This window comes from Camelus bactrianus, chromosome 16 (genome assembly GCF_048773025.1).
Source record: "Camelus bactrianus isolate YW-2024 breed Bactrian camel chromosome 16, ASM4877302v1, whole genome shotgun sequence".
NCBI lineage: Eukaryota > Metazoa > Chordata > Mammalia > Artiodactyla > Camelidae > Camelus > Camelus bactrianus.
The window spans coordinates 44,627,909-44,644,761 of NC_133554.1; the positions used below are offsets into that span (position 1 = coordinate 44,627,909).

Genomic DNA, 16,853 nt, shown 5'->3' on the forward strand with positions numbered 1-16,853 from the left:
CACAGGAGTTGCCTGGTCCTTTTTGAGGGAAACAATCATTACCCTTTAAGTATTTGGGGGATTCCTCTCCACAGAGGCAAAGGCTGGAGTCAGTGGGGCTGGATGCAGTTTCTCTAGTGACTGTGCTTGGGGGTCTCCCTCTGGCACGGGGAGGGCAAGAGTCTCCCACATGGTGCTGGCCAGCCCAGAAGTGGTTAGGGGCGCTGGAGAATATGGGGAGGGATCCTCAGCCTACTGGGTGGTGGGCAAGCTAGGGTCTTGGTTCAACCTCTCATTCCCTGCCTTTGGCTCTCTCCCCCTCTTGGACTCCTGCTTTCTTCACAGTTTTATCTGTGATAGAAATGGCAACTTCACTATTTGAGGTGTGTGTGTGTGCACGCACACATGCCCCGGGCAGGACTCTGCCATCTGCCCCTATGACTTGTGGCGGGCGGCCCAGGGTGGGGGACTCTGGGTTTGGCTCCATGAGCTTGTGTGTATGCCAGATGCACTTAATTGTGTAAGGGGTGTGCGTTTCTGTACGTGGGTTTTTGTGTATCTGCACCTGTCTTTGTGGTAGTGTGTGCCGCTGCATGCCTGTTGTTTGGTATTGTCAGTATCTGCAGGAGTCCGCCTGTCCTCACGTGTCTGTCCCTCTGGGTATGTATGATCTGAGGGTGTCTTTGTTGATCTTGCCTGTCTGTGTACGTGCATGCGCGTGCGTGGCCTCTGTGCCCACCGCTTGGCCAGCAGGGGTATCTGTCTCCGCATGGGTACCACCTCCATACACGCACACGTCAGTGTGAGAGTCTCACCATGGGGAGATGCGTGTAAGTGTGTGCCTTGGCGTCTGTGCCTGTCACTATCTGTGTGAGTGCCTGTGGACCTCAGGGTGTGTGTCCCTGTAATCCTCCATGCGTGTCTTTCCCAGTGATGGCAAAACAAACAGGACGTAGTTTCTCCAGATTTTCTCTCTTGGGCGGTAGGCAGGGTGATGTGATTTCATGAGACACCTGCTCTGTGCCCCTGCCTCAGTCTCGGTTGGACCCCTGTGGGTAGCTTCTTGACACTCCGTCTGTGTGTTCCTGTTTGATCAGAGCCACAACTCACCCTCTGGAGGCATCCATCCAATGAGCTGTGGGTCCCAGCTGTAGACCCCTGGCCAGGGGTGGGGAGGGATTGCTCTGAGATATCAGCTAGTGTGGCTGTTCTGCTACAAGATGTCATCAGAGAAGACCCCCCCCCCCCACATCTGACCCTTTTGTGGGTGCGGATTCTAGACCTGTCAGGCTGGGTGATGCCATCCTAGGGTAGGTGTGGGGGCTGCGGTGTCTCCCTTCATTTGAGTGTACTCACAAGCCAAGCGGCCACACGTGTGTGCATGTGCGGGGACTCATGTATCATCTCCTCGGCCCTGGGGGCCAGGGTTCACAGAGAATGTCGGAGGCAGATGGTGGGCAGCACAGAGCCAGCTGTGTGAAGGGTGTTGGGAGGGAGCTCCCGGCAGCCACTGGAGAGTCCCTGACCTCAACGTGTGCCCTAGGCCTGGAGTGGGGGAGGAGTATACCCAATCGTGCAAGGGCTGGAAGGCATTTCTGGGTGGCTCTGTGCTGACTGGAAGGGGAGACTGGGCCACCAAGTGCCCTGGCTCCCCCTCTTCAAACGGCCTCCACACCGAGCACCTCCTTTGGTCCTCAGACCCACTCCTGTCCTGCCCTTTCCTCCTCACCTGCCTGTAATTCCTACTTCACAGGTGAGGAAACTGAGGCTGAGTGTTCAGCTCAAGGCCTCAGAGTTCAATGTCACTGGAGCTCCACTGCAGGCATCCAGGTCTGGGAGGGCGCAGGTACCAAAACCCCACATTTCTCCTGCAGGGAACCCACACAGGTGTGAGGGTCTCCTGTGCATCTGAGAGTTCTAGGAAGAGGTCATTCCTACTGCCCACCCCGTTTATGTCATCTCCGTTACTCATTTGATGAAAACATGGACTTGCCAGCTCAGCCACCTCCTGAGGTTCCCCACTAGGTCAGAGGGTCCAAATCCCCAGCATTCACTGTAGAGCCTTCCATGCCTCTGCTCTGTCTTGACCGTTGAGAACCTGCATTGATTCTGAACTTCATGATGGTTGCCAATAGCTCTGCCATTCCCCCTGCTGGCATGCCCAATCCCTGCTAAAATTTCACTGACCCTTTTGTGAAACCTATTTGTCTCTCCAGCTGATGACCTTCAGCTAAAAGCCAGCTCCCCTGTGATCCCAGAGCATTTTGTTCGTCACTCTTGGAGCACTTCCCAGAGTGGAGCCTCCATAGCGCTCCACCTGTTTGTCTCTCACCTGTGAGCTCCTCTAGGAACTCGTGGTGATGAATGACTCCTGTCCCTCCCGCTGGCCGGGAGCAGCCTTCCTGTGGTCTAACCTGAGTCGCTCCTGCTGCAGTGCATGGGGCAGGGAGGGTGAGAGTGACGACACCAGGCTGAGCGCCCGCTGGGCCGCAGCGGGGTGTCAGGTGGGCGCGGCCGGTCCGCTACCCCGGCCCGCCCCGCCGCTGGTGCCTTTTCGTCCCGGTTACCGCTAGTGGCTGCTGTCGCTCAGTGGAGCCCAAGGAGACTGCGGCCAGAGCGTCCACCGCTCAAGATGGTGGCTCCCGAGTCTCCGTGAGTGTGTGCGGGCGGGGCGGGTACCCGGGCCGGGCGGGGCGCCCCCTCCCGGAGGCTACGGGCAGGGGGCCCGCTACGGGGGTTGGGGGCACCAGGCGGGCGGGACCCACTGGACTCACCCGAGGGCTCCTCCACCACTCGCCCCTCAAGGAAGTTCCCCAGCGCTCCGCATCCTGGCCGCGGGAAGATGGGCGGGAGTGTGGAGGGAACCACGACCTCCCCAGGCTGCCAGGGGAGGGAGGCACCTGCCCCTACCCTGCCTGGAACTTGGACTCCTCTTAATGGGGTCCTGAAAGAAAGGAGCCCAAAGGAGCCTGGTGAGAGGACTGAGGACCACATCCTGAGACCAAATAAATACTCTGTTTAAGGCTCAGGTGCAGGGGTGGAGTGAGGATGGCGAACCAAGGCACAATCGCCCCAGGGGCCCCTCAAGTTGTCCTGGCTCCCATCCAGCCCGCTGGGGTGTGGAGATATGAGGCACCTAGGTCTGCAACAGGTACAGCCTCCTGGTCAGCCTTGGTCATTTAGTCATGTCTTACTTATATCCCGCCCCACCCAGCCTGGTTCCCTCAGGTTCAGGTGGGGGAACGTCAGTAGCTTTTGCCGGGTCTTTTAGAGCAGGCTGTTCAATAGAACTTTCTGGGATAATGCATATATTCCCTGTCTGGGCGGTCTAATACAGTAGCCACTAGCTACACGTGATCACTGAGAACTTTTAAATGTGGCTAGTGTGACTGAGGAACCGATTTTACGAATTTTTAAAATTCTGATTAATTTTAAACAGCTTCATGTTTTAAATTAACTGCACACACTAGCGGACAGTGCAGTTTCAGAATCTCCATCTTCCCGTGCCTCCTCCCTGCCTACTCTTTTGTTCTTTTCTCAAAAACATCCTACGTCTCATAGTCATTTTATCCCTACACAGATTGGGGCAGGTTCTAGGGATGGGAAAGGATCTGACAGACTTCCAGAAGGGTATTCCCTTGGCTTTGCACCTCCTCTCCATTTTAAGATCCTTTGGGTCACAGAATCTTGGGATCTTGGGAGGAAAGGATGTCAAAGGCAGCTGTTTTAGCCACCCAGCGGGTGCCCAGGGGCCCACTCCACTGCTCTCTCTGCCTGAGAACTCATGTTTCCTTACTCATTTACTTCTCATATTTTGTGGAGCACCTGCTGGGTGCCAGGCTGACGGGTCTCTGGGGCCCAGATAGGAATAAGTTACCTTTCCTGCCATCAGGGAATTTGCGTGTGTGTGAGAAAGAGGGAGACGGTGCGTACAAGCAATAGATCTGCAGATTTGCAAATTGTGGGGAGTGCGATGGAGAGCCCAAACAAGGAGTAATGACAGAAAAAAGAAGGGGACTTGCTGGAAAAGGATAATTGGAGAAGCCTCCCCTGAAGAGGGGACTGCTATGCTAAGACCAGAGGGGAAGTGGAATAGGCAAAGTGTTGGGAGGGAGGATAGGTACATTCTAGAAGGTACAGCATGTGCAGAGATCCTGGGGATGGGAACCTGGCACTGTGGAGGAACAGAAAAGGCCAGAGTCGCTGGAAGGGGAGGGAGGAGCAAGTGGCTCCCAGAGAGGTCAGCAGTGCCTGGGCACTTGGCAGTCCAGGGATTCTGGCACTGGCCTCAGTGCAATGGGCCATCATAGAGGGATTTTAAGCAATATGTTTTAAAAAGCCCCCTCCAGCTATTGGAGGTCTCGTACCCAAGAGAGGGGTTAGAGTGGAGACCCAGAATGCCATCAGGAAGCAACTGCCATAGTCTAAGCAAGATTATGAAGGTGACCTGGACAAGGATGGTGGCAGTGGCATGGAGAGAAGGGATGAGTTAGAGGTACATTGTGGAGGTAGAATCAACAGGACCTGTGGATGGATCAGGTCCTGGATGCGGAAAAGAGTGGGGGTTGGAGGGGCAGGTTTCTGGCCAGAGCACCTAGGTGGGAGGATGGGCTGTTTCTGGAACCAGGGAGACTGGAAGAGGAGCATATTTTGTAGGGACAGATCCAAAAGAGATCTGTTTAGACAAGCCAGGAAGGCAGTTGGATGGAGAGGTGTGGTCCCCAGAGGAGTGGCCAGCAGAGATGGTTTTGAACTCTTTGGACAGTTTGAGAGTGGGAAGAAGAGGATGAGATGACATCAGAGGAGTGACTGATGAGGGCAAGGAAAACCAGAGGATGTGGGGTCTTGGAAGGCAAGAGAAATGTGTGTTTCAGGAGGGTGTGATGAGCATTATCAATTGCCACTTAGAGTCCAGGGGAAGAGGACCAACGAGTTGCACCCACATCCAGCAACATGGAGTGCTTTTCCTTAGCCTGAATGGGCTGCCCCTGGAATTCTACTCATCTGCCTTTGTTTTACCTTGCACGAAGTGCCAGGTTCCGCACAGGGTGCTGAATGTGGTATCAGGTGGGAGAGACAGCGAGACAGACAGTCTAGAATCATCTAAACCAACAGCCTCAGAAACAGGAAGTTCTTTCATATAGCCAAGATGAATCTTTCATTCTTTTAAATAAGCAGCTTTTGCTGAGAGCCATTTGTGTGCCCAGCTCTGTACAGGGACTTAGAGGTATAAAAATGAACAAATGTGATCTTGGCCTTCCAGGAACCAAGTGCAGAGATACCTAGAGCACCCCTGCATTCACCATGTCATATTATGAAGACTCATACACAGGGAATTATGGGAGACTAGAGGACAGGTACCAGCCCAGGTTGTGGGGGATCAGGGTGGCAGAGGGGATGCCTGAGCAGCTCTCCAGGAATGAATGGGAAATGATGAGGGAAAGAGGAGGGAGAGGAAGTCCCAGGCACGGAGGATGGAGGTAGGAGCAAAAACAACAGTAATGTGGGTGGGGCATGGTAAGCCCTCGGAGTTGGCTGAGCAGACAGGAGTGGGGAGGCTCTGGAGATATCCAGAGGCTGGGGTTGGGGGCCCTGCTGTCTCATGGTGAGGTATATAGACTTAGGCAACAGGACACCACTGAAGAAGTGGAAGCAAGGGAGGGGCATAGTTGGATCTGTGTGTGGTCTTTCTCTGGTTGCTGAGCGAGGGACAAATTCCGGGGAATGACTACAGGGGTAGAGACCACTACATGATCCAAGTGAAATGGTGCAGGCCAGGGTCTCAGCATGGCCCATGGGGTCAGGAGGACTTGGGTTCTAATTCTGCCTCAGCCACTTATCGCTTGGGAAACCTTGGGCAAGTCCCTGAGATTCAGTTTCCTCCTGTCCAAACTGAGGACGATAGCCCCCTCCAAGGGGACTTGCAAGTATAATCTCAGTCTCCTAATGGAGTCACTGCAGTACTTAGCGCAGGGCCTGGTTCAGTTCAAGCGCAGTAAATAAATGGCAGTTCCCGCTGTTGTTGTCGGTAAGCACCAAGAGGAAGGGACAGGTGTGAGAGATGATTAGGAGGCAGAGCTGGCAGGCCTTGGCCATCAGCTGGACGTGGCGTGGTCCTGACCTGCTCATCCTCACCTCGCGCCTGGTGTGGTGGCCAAGTGAGAGAAGTGGAGGCAACCAGCTGGCTGCCTTCAGCCTGGAACCCAGCCCCCACCTCTGGGCTACCCTTCCCAGAACCACACAGCTGGTGTGTGAGTGAGTGTGCCCATGCCTGTGTTTAGGGAAGGGAGCTCCACAGAAGACAAATTTCATTCCTCAGTCCTGTGGCTCCAGGACCTCAGCTTTGTGCTAACTTCCTTCTGATGACACAAATGACTATGGCCTGGTGGGACCGGTTATCCTTTGAGAGAGGAGTCAGGAGGTCTGAGAATTAGTCCTGGCTCAGCCACGAGTTCTTCATGAGCCCTGAGAACCACTATCTGTTTCCAGGACAGATCCCCCCACCTATAAAATGTGGAGGTGCCGTCTTTCCAGCTCTGAGTTCTGATGTGCTTCAGCAATCAAAGCAATTGATGGCTTGTCCCAGATGGAGGGAGACCCTTAGAGGGGGCTGGGGCTCCCAAATATCCCAACTTTGGATAGCACTCTATGGCCCACTCCCAGTAGCCCTTCTGCATTGGTCAGTCCATCCCTCGTCCAGGGTATGCTCTGTGGGCAGTGTGAACCCCCAGTGGCCCCCTAACACCTCTCCCTTGTCTCTTTCATCCCCAGTCTCCCACCGGCGGAGCAGAAATAAACTTTCCTGGCTAAGTTAGATGGATGGTCCCCATTAGCCTGGTGGGCTGCCCTCGTCCTGCCTCCCCACCAACTCCCTTTGTCAAAGGAGGTGACTCGGTGTGTAGGGGAGGCTGGGGGCAAGAGCATTTGGGTGGGGTTTGGTGGTGCCCTGCCATTCCTCCAGCAGGAATGGTGCCCCCAGGGAAGAAACCAGCCGGAGAGGCTTCCAACTCCAACAAGAAGTGCAAGCGTTACTTCAATGAGCACTGGAAAGAGGAGTTCCCATGGCTGGACTTTGACTACGAGCGGAAGCTGATGTTTTGCCTTGAGTGCCGCCAGGCCCTGGTGCGGAACAAGCACGGCAAAGCCGAGAATGCGTTCACCGTGGGCACCGACAACTTCCAGCGCCACGCCCTGCTGCGCCATGTGACCTCGGGGGCTCACCGCCAGGCTCTGGCCGTCAACCAGGGCCAGCCCACTTTCGAGGGCCCGGCTGAGGGCGGAGGGGCCTGCCCAGGCCTGGCACCCACCCCCACCTCCAAGGGCATCAAGGTGGAAGTGGATCCTGCCAAAGTGGCCGTGCTGACCACAGTGTACTGCATGGCCAAGGAGGACGTGCCGGACGACCGCTGCTCTGCCCTGCTTGAGCTACAGAGGTTCAACCTGTGCCAGGCGCTGCTGGGCACGGAGCACGGTGATTACTACAGCCCCAGGAGGGTGAGGGACATGCAGGTGGGTGGCAGCCAGGGGTGTGGGGGAGGGCTTGGGGAGGGAGGACATGGAGCCATATGGGCACAGCACCAGCATGCCAGGCCCCCGGGCAGTGGCCAAAGCACTTCATTCACACCTTCACCCATCAGAGCCTTCACTGAGGGCATACTAGTACCAGGCCCCGGGCCAGCTGCTGTGCGCCCAACAGAGAGGAGGCTCAGGGACACTCCCCTCAATACCTAGGCCAGAGGTGGCAAACTGGTGGCCTGCGGGCTTGATTGGCCCACAGATGTGTTTTGTTGATTTTCACAGTGATTTTGAAAAATTAGTCTCGAAGTTAAAAAAACGACAAGAGATTACATATAAAAATGTGGATTTTTGCCTTCTACTGAAAAGCAAGGTCATAAAGTGTTGGATTTGGAGAGCAGGGCAGGGGCTTCCCCATTCCCTTTATCCCTGGCCCACTGCAAGCTCAATATCCCCTATGTGGCCCCTAGGGGCAGGCACTTTACAGCTCTGTCTTAGGAACTGGCTGTATGAGTCTTGGGAGCTGGGGTGGCGGTGGGGGAGTTGGATCTCATCCTAGAGAGATGGCAAACAGACGAATAGCACACAGCTGGGGCCCTGTGTAATGGGTCAGGAGTCAGGAGTGAACGTGTCTATATCAGTTAATCCCTGGGCAGCAGAGTGGAGGGAGACCCCCCCCGCCCCCCCAGGAATAAGGAAGACTGGGCAATGCTGTAGAAACACACACACACACACACACACACACACACAATGCTGTAGAATCTTTATGATTTCTAAAGCATTTTTACATTTATAAGCACAACAACAAAAAATTACATCGATCATCCACAGCAACCTTTTGGGGAGATTGTGGGCAGATATTAACCTGGTTTGAGAGTTGAAGAAATAGATATGAACAGAGAGGTGAAATGATTTGCCCAAGATCACACAGCCAGTAAGTGGCAAAGCTAGGATTAGTCCCTAAATCTTTCTGACCCCAAGGCCTGTGCTCTATCACCCCATCCTGCCTGCCTCCCCTTCTCAGGACAAGCCTAACTCTGTCCTCCCTCCCTTTCTCTCCCTGGCTGTCCCAGGTGGCCATGGCCAGTGTCTTGCACACAGAGGCCTGCCAGCGCCTGAAGGCATCCCCATATGTGGGGCTGGTGTTGGACGAGACCAAGGACTGGCCTGAGTCCCACAGTCTGGCCTTGTTTGCCACTTCAGTGTCCCCCTGTGATGGTCTGCCTGCCACCACCTTCCTGGGCAGTGTGGAGCTACAGGAAGGCGAGGCCACTGCTGGCCAACTCCTGGACATCCTGCAGGCTTTTGGTGTGTCTACATCCAAGCTGGCCTGGCTCAATTCAAGCCTCCCCAGTGACTGCCTGGGAAGTGTGAGCCCACAGCTCCGGGCCGCCTGCCCACTGCTCACTGAGCTACACTGCCTTCCCGGCCGAACAGATCCCAAGCCCCCAGCCTACCTAGGTGAATATGAAAGTGTCCTGGATGCCCTATTCCGCCTCCACGGTGGCCCCAGTTCCCACGTGGTCCCTGAGCTCCGGGCAGCACTGGACCTTGCAGCTATCGACTTGGCAGGACCACGGCCAGTTCCCTGGGCCTCCCTGCTGCCTGTGGTGGAAGCAGTGGCTGAGGCTTGGCCTTGTCTGGTGCCCACACTGGAGGCCTCTGCCCCAGCCTCGCCTACAGCCAGGGCACTGGCTCTTGCCCTGCGCCAGTTCACCTTCGTGGCCTTCACCCACCTCCTGCTGGATGCTCTGCCCTCCATGCAGAAGCTCAACCTTGTCCTGCAGCCAGAAGAGCCGGACTTGGCCTTGCTACAGCCTCTGGTGATGGCAGCTGCAGCCTCCCTCCAAGCGCAGCGCCACTCGGGCGGGGCGCGCCTCCAGGGCTTCCTGCAGGAACTGGCGTCCTCCAGCCCCGACTTGAGCCGTGGGCGCTGCACCTACCGCGGCGTGGAGCTGGTCGGCTACTCCGAGGCTGCAGTCCAGGGCTTGGAGCGGCTGCGGGGGGCCTTCCTGGACTCCATGCGGAGAGGGCTGCGGGACTCCTACCCTGGGCCATCGCTGGAAGCCGTGGCCGCCTTCGCGGTGATCTTCGACCCCCGCCGCTACCCGCAGGCGCCCGAGGAGCTGGGCGCGCACGGCGAGGGGGCGCTGCGCGTCCTGCTGCGCGCCTTCGCCCCGGCCGTGGTCCGCCAGCGGGCGCTGGGCGACTTTGTGCTCTTCAAGCGCGTGGTGTGCAGCCTGGGGCGGCTCGGCCCGCGGGCCCTGTGCGCCAAGCTGGCCTGCGCGCGCTCGGAACTGCACGAGCTCTTCCCCGACTTCGCCGCCCTCGCCGCCCTGGCCTTGGCGCTGCCTGCTGGTGCTGGCCTCCTGGACAAGGTCGGCCGCAGCCGGGAGCTGCGGTGGTGGGGGCCGGGCGGGGCCGGAGAAGGCCGGGGCGGCCCCGCGGTGAAGATCGCGGTGGATGGGCCTCCGCTGCACGAGTTTGACTTTGCGCTGGCGGTGGAGCTCCTAGAGAGTGGGTGGGGCGAGGGGTTGCTGGGGTCGCAGCTTACGTGAGGGCGGCCTCCTCTCCTCCCCCAAGCCAGCCCAGGGCCCTGGGCACTCTAAAGGCCAAACCTGACTTGATCAGGCTGCACCCAAGCTGACCTGCTAACTGTAGCCTCCCACCCACCTTCCCTGAGCTTCCTCTGCCCCACGCTGAGTACTAACCCAACCCTGTGGGCTGTGGAGGAGGGCCCAGGCCTGGGGACTAGGGCCAGTGGGCAGAGATGCTAGGTTCTGGGGCACCCTAAATATCATTCCTGACCTGTCCAGAGTTTGGTGGGGAGTAGCTCACCCTTTCCTTTCTGAACTCAGCTCAAGTTTTGGCCCTAGAAAAGCTGAGGGGTCTTGGCAGGAGGGAGAAAGACTGGGTCTCCGCAATTGAGGGGTTAAGGGAAAGGAGAATGGGTCCTTGGCTCTTAGCCGCCCTCCTAGCAGCTTCTCTTCAGGTATGGCTGAAAAGCAGGTGACTGCCTTGTTTTTCACACACAGCACAACACCCTCTCTGTGCACAAGCTAACAATTCAAGGGAAGTAGTGGTGCCCTCCCCACCAACAGGCTTCCTGAGGCTTTTCTGTATATGGCCTTGGATATAGACACATATGTCTATAAATGTAAAATAGGTTTGTCCTATCTTTCATAGTGTTAACACACAAAATCTAAAAGGATTTTGGTTTTGCAATGTCGGGGTCTAAAAAAGTCCTAAACGGACTGAATTTATTTCTAATTCTTTTCTTCCTCACAAGTTCCTAGCCTTCCCCTGCCCTTGCCTCAGACCTTTAAGACCAAAGACTGTAAAACCACAGGGTTGGACCAGCAGACTCCCAGGACCTGCCTCAGGCCTGACCCAGGGATGTTGGAGGGCATTTGGCCTCCTGGGGGAAGCAGTTGGGGCCTCACCAGAGCTGGGGGACACACCCCTTCAGATTCCAGTGGGTTTCCTCTCCCCTCTGTTAGCCCTCACTGTGAATGATGTGGAGATCTGGAGGGGGATATTTAGTGAGAGAGGAGGGGGCTGGTCTTTCCCCAGGCCTGCATTTGGGTTTAATTTGCAATAAAGTGGAATCCCAGTGCATCGTGCAGTCTCCATGGTGGTGTGTGTGTCAGGGCCCCACCCTGACTCCATTGGCCTGACTCCCCTCTGGGGTTCATTTGGGCTGTTATGCTGCCCTTTAGTTGCGGAGGGAGGGGCATCCTTCTGGGCTGGGAGCCTGGAACTGTGGACTCCATGCTTCTGCTTCCCCAGTTGTGGAGAGAAGAGGCACAGAAATGGGCTGTCATCGCCCTGGGCTTGGCCAGGACTCCTTTGTCATGAGGGAGACAGAAGTTCCTGCCCTGGCTCCACATCCAAGAAGCCCAGCAGCCTCTTGTTTTGGCTGTGGAGGGAGGAGTGAGCCCTGTGGATCCCCATTTCAGACCCTGCCCTTCTTCTCCTGCAGCAGGCCCAGCCTCCGGTGCCCCCAGCCCCCTGCTGGCCTCCCTGCCCCTGCCCACCAGGCCTCTGCAGCCCCCGCTGGACTTCAAGCACTTGCTCGCCTTCCACTTCAATGGCGCCGCCCCGCTCAGTCTCTTCCCCAACTTCAGCACGGTATGGCCGGACTGGCGAGTGGGGGCATGCAGCCAAGCTTGGGGGGGTGGGCAGGGAAAGTGGAAAATGGGCTCAGAGGGGCCGGCTCTCAGAAGCAACATCCCTCAGAGTGACTAGGTGCTCCCCAAATGGGGACCCCTGGGCTCAGATCTCCCTCAGGCCAGGGTTGGAGGATGGTGTCCCCCACCCCCAGCCCCCGTAACAACTGCTGGGCCTGGAGGGCCTGTGAACTGCAGGCTTCACATGAGGTTTTTGTATAGGGATGTCTGTGGGTGATCTGTGTGTGTCTGTGTGTACTTGGGTGTGTCTTTCTGTTTTAGTTTGTGTCTCTGTAGGACTTTGCGTGTCATTTGTGGATGTGAGTTTGCATGTGTGTCTGTAAACTCTTTGTGCTTGGGTAAGAGTCTGTAATTAGTGTCTGTGCCTGTGTATCTGAGAGGTTTTTTGTGTCTCTGTGTTGACTGTGTACTTGTTTGGTGTGTATCTGGCCTCTGAGTGAGTGTGTTGTGTGCTTTGTGTGACTGTCAGTTTGTCTGTGGACATGTGCCACTGGTGTGCATGGGAGCGTGGATCTTTCTGCTTGTCTCTGTCATTTGTAACTGCTTGTAAGCTTATGTGCTGTGTGTCTGCCGACTAGTCTGTAGACATGGAAACATGCATTTCCGTGTGTGTGTGTGTGTGTGTGTGTGTGTGTTTGTGAATAAGTGAAGTAAGCATGAATTTTACTTCACTATGTGAGCTGTAAAGTATGTCCCCCTTCTTAAAAAGTTAAAAAAATCAAGTGTAACCATCGAGGTGCTCCACCCCATCCTGACAGGATGGCAGTAAGTTCCATCTCAGTCACCCTGGGGAGCCCCTTCCTTCCTTCCTACCCTCCGGTGTTGTAAAGAGGTCTGAGGAGCCTGAGACATTTGGGGAGGGTCCTCTGGTCTTCGGTCCCTGCTGTCACTTGCTAACAAGCTCACTGCTCAGGCACAGAGTCCCTCAAGAGCAGGTCAGCCCGCTGTTGTCCTCCTCTCTGGGGGCCCTGCAGGCCGTCCTCCTCTGAAGTCCTGTCTTCCACTCGCCCTGCCCACCCCAGCCCCCAGCCCTGGGTGTTGTGAGGGTTAGAACCTCTTTCTGTTCTCAGGGGAGTTTCTGAAACCATGCTTTCATCTCAAAGCCTCTGTTCTCTCCTCTCAGGAAGGCTTGGAAAGTTCCTCTTGACAAGCAAGCCCAGACAGCTTCTGCTTTGGGCCCAACAACCCAACCCCTGAGAAAAGGGAACATAAAGGCTTGGTTTGATAGAAGAAAAAAAAAACTTATTTAAAATGAGGAAAAGAAAAAATCATATGAATTAATATTCCAGAGAAATGACCCTACTTCTCAGGGAACCCTCTGGCATCCACTTGCTGCCACTTGCCCCTTCCTGGCCGCCACCCTGCCCTGGCCATGACTCTCCCTCTCCCTCTCAGGCCCTGAGACAGTGGCAGAGCTGATAAGATAAGCTTTATCTCCTCCAGCCCACAGGTCCAGCATGAGGATGGATTATGGGAGGGGAAATTCCAACAGAGGGACTTTTTGTCCCTTCCCTGCTTCTCCCTGTCCCCAGCTCTGCCCCAATAGTTGTGATTCTTGTGAATGAGGGGGAAAAAAAAAAACCAAGAGGGGCAGCAAGAGATGCCAATGTGATCACCAGGACATGGGTCTGTTTCTTAAGATCACAGAGGTCACCCTGGCCATCCCCCTGCCTTCAAGCAGAAGCCCAGGCTTACAGAGAAAGTTCCTGGCTAGGAAAGAGGCAGTTTCTTTTTCTGTGTCTAAGGTCCACAGAGATGGGACATTTCTTCATGTGGGCTGACCTCCGCCCTCCTCAATAGTCTTTAGTTTTTGGCAGTTTGTACTGAGCTGGCCCCAAAGTTACTGTGCCCTCCCACCCCCTTCACAGATGGACCCGGTCCAGAAAGCTGTCATCAGCCACACATTTGGGGTCCCCTCCCCTCTGAAGAAGAAGCTCTTCATTTCCTGTAACATCTGTCACCTGAGGTTCAACTCAGCGGTGAGAGGGTGTAGTGGGGACAGGCTCGTGGGGAGGCTGGGCAGGGAGTAGGCTGGAGACTGGGCTTCCCGGGTCTTTCCTGGAGGGAAAGGGCCTGCGCTCCATATTTTCTGTCTCTGGTTGCAGAAGAACCGCTACTGGTCCTTTATCCATCTCATCCTCTTCTCTCTCCAGATTCCTCCGCCCTGTCCCGTCCCATCCCCCTGGGATTCCATTGCCCTCCCCTCTGCCTCTCTCCTGTGTTTGGGACCCTTCTGCAAGGGAGAAGGCTGTCCTCCCTTCTCTGGGTCCCAGAAGCCACCATCAGCTCCTGGTCTGGAGCTGAGTTCTTAATGTACCTGAGAGTTTACAGAATGTGTTCACGCCCATCCTCTTAATTAGCTCTTATGATACATCTGTGAGATGGATAGAAGTGCTATCATCATCCTCACTTTTCAGATAAGGAAACTGAGCCTCACAGGTTAAGCAACTTGCCTAAGGCCACACAGCTGGTAAGTAGCAGAGCTGGGATTTGAACCCAGGCCTGGCTGACCCCACAGTCCTCAAACTTTCTACCACGGCCTGCCGCCAGAGATTGGAGGAGCCTCATTCTGATCTCCTAGGGAAGGTTTACCTTCTGTCCAGGCAACTCTGGAGTTGGGGAGATGATCTCAGCAGACCTGCTCTGGTCAAAGGGTCCAGGGAGGGGCCACAGGGGCCTGTTTTTCCTACATTTGGAAACAAGCAGGGACCCCTAGTGGACAGGCCAGATTTGGGGGTTTCCTCCAGATTTTCGGGTAACCTGAGTTGTGCCAGAGCTGGATGGATAGAGAGATTTCACTCTGAGGGAGGAACCATATCATCTTTCATATGCTGGGCCCAGCACAGTGCCTGACAAATAGCAAATGCTCCATGACTATTGTTGAATAAAACGTACAAAGGGATGAACGATCTGGGAGGCATGATCCCTAAAGTGTGGGCTGCTCTGTTTTTCCACTTGTGCATTTATGAACTTGGCAACTAACGTTCACTGAGCACCTACTGTTTGTACAAGGCCCTTGTCATTCACGGTCTCATTTTGATTCTCACAATCCTGTGAAGTCAGTATAATCATCCCAAAGTTTACGAGTGAGGGGACTGAGGCTCAGAGAGGTGAGGTGACTTGCTCAAAGATGCACAGCTAACAAACGACTGAGGCAGAATTTGAAGACAGAGGCTGCTTGCCTGGGAGTTCATGTATGAGAACACCTTCTGTAAACCTCGGGGCCACGCACATGCTGTGATGACGATGGTAAATGACAAGGATTCACCCTGTGTGGCCGGAGGCCTGCCTCACTCTGACCTGCTCCCTGCCCAGTGCCAGCTCATGGATAGGGCAGGTATACAGCAGATGAATGACGACCCCATGCCCTCCCCTCCCCAGAACCAGGCTGAAGCACATTACAAAGGCCACAAACATGCCAGAAAACTCAAGGCTGTTGAAGCCGCCAAGAGCAAGCAGAGGCCACAAACCCTGGCCCAAGATGGGACACTGGTGTCCCCAACCCCGACTCCAGCCAATGGAGCCCCTGAGGAGCCACAGAGCAAAGGTCAGTCCTGAACTTTTCTCCCCGGCCCAACTCCAAATCTGGTTTCCGACAAGGGGTTGAGCGATTTCTCCTGATTATTATTCTTGTTTGTGTTGGAGTATTCCTTACGTACAGAAAAAGGCACATGTCACAAGTATAGTGCTCCATGGATTTTCCAGTCTGAAGCCTGCCGAGTTGAAGAAATATGTCACCATCACTCCATAAGCCCCTTCTTGCCCCTACTCCTGTCACTACCTTGTTGTGTTAGCTTCCTAGGGCTGCCATAATTAATGACCACAAACTGGATGGCTGAAAACAACAGAAATGTATTTTCTCACAGTTCTGGATGTCAGAAGTTTGAAACAAGGTGTTAAGGGGTTGTTTCCTTCTGAGGGTGCAGAGGAAGAATCTGTTCCATTCTGCTCTCCTAGCTTCTCGCAGTTGCTGGCGATCCTTGATCCCTGACATTCATCACTCCAATCTCCGTCTCCACCTTCATGTCACATTCCCTAGTGTCTCTGGGTCTTCACAGAATCATCTTACAAGGATGCCAGTCATTGGATTGGTGCCCACCCTAGGCCAGTATGATCCCATCTTAACTAAATACATCAGCAAAGACCCTATTTCCAAATAAGATCACATTCGGAGGTTCCAGATGGATGTGAGTTTGGGGTGACACCCTTCAACCACCTATACCCCTCCCCCAGAGTAACCATGATAATGACTTTTCTCGCCAGAGATCAGTTTCACCTGATTTTGGTTAACGATATACAGATGGTCCCTAACTTAACATTCGGTAAAAACTGTACTTCACTTTTGAATTTTGACCTTTCCTTTTTTTATTTTAGTTGGGGAGAAGGGAGGTAATTAGGTTTATTTATTTATTTTTAATGGAGATACTGAGGATTGAACCCGGGACCTTGTGCATGCTAGGCATGCACCCTACCACTGAGCTATACTCTCCCCTCTGAATTTTTATCTTTCTGGGCTAGCAACTTATGGTGCATACTCTTTTGTGATGCTGGGCAGTGGCAGCCACATGACCACAAGGGTAAAGGACTGACCTACTTACAACCATTCTGTACCCATGCAACCAATCTGTTCTTCCCTTTCGGCACAGTACTCAATACATGACATGAAATATACAGTACTTTATTATAATAAATAGCCTTTGCATTGGATGATTTTGCTCAACTGTGGGCTAACTTTGGTGTTCTGAGCACATTTAAGGTAGGCTGGGCCAAGCTCTGATGTTCAGTTAGGAGTATTTTTTTATGGTTAATTGAGATTTTAAAAAATTTTTTTTGAGGGGGGAGGTAATTAGGTTTATTTATTTATTTTCTTAATGGAGGTACTGGGGATTGAACCCACAACCTCGTGCATGCTAAGCATGCACTCTACCAATTGAGCTATACCCTCTCCCACTTAGGTGTATTTTTTTTAATTAAAAAATTATTTTTCTTTTATTTGTTTTTTGTTCTTGTTTAGGTTAGGTGTATTACATGCATTTTCAACTTAGGATATTTTCAACTCATAATGGGTTTATTGGAATGTAACCCTGTTGTTAAGTTGATCTGTAGTATACAGGTTTTGCATCTGACTTCTCCCTCGTTTTTTGCATGTAGAAGTACTTTGTCCTTCTT

The 16,853-nt window shown here is 54.1% G+C and overlaps 1 protein-coding gene across 3 annotated transcripts; it reads left to right on the forward strand.

Moving 5' to 3' along the window:
• The first annotated feature begins 1,230 nt into the window (after positions 1 to 1,230).
• C16H17orf113 (chromosome 16 C17orf113 homolog) lies at positions 1,231 to 15,204 on the forward strand. Of its 3 annotated transcripts, none has more exons than XR_012499604.1 (6): positions 1,231 to 2,631; positions 6,751 to 7,488; positions 8,568 to 9,872; positions 11,480 to 11,625; positions 13,553 to 13,663; positions 15,066 to 15,204. XR_012499604.1 is itself a non-coding variant. In XM_074343399.1 (3 exons), exons 2-3 carry the CDS (start codon positions 6,799 to 6,801, stop codon positions 10,050 to 10,052), a joined length of 2,175 nt encoding a protein of 724 aa, XP_074199500.1. In that variant the 5' UTR covers positions 1,231 to 2,631; positions 6,751 to 6,798; the 3' UTR covers positions 10,053 to 11,110. The 3 variants fall into 3 exon arrangements, 1 of the variants encoding a protein (XP_074199500.1); XR_012499603.1 differs by having other exon boundaries at positions 1,233 to 2,631; positions 11,477 to 11,625; XM_074343399.1 differs by lacking the exons at positions 11,480 to 11,625; positions 13,553 to 13,663; positions 15,066 to 15,204 and having other exon boundaries at positions 8,568 to 11,110.
• The last annotated feature ends 1,649 nt before the right edge of the window (positions 15,205 to 16,853 follow it).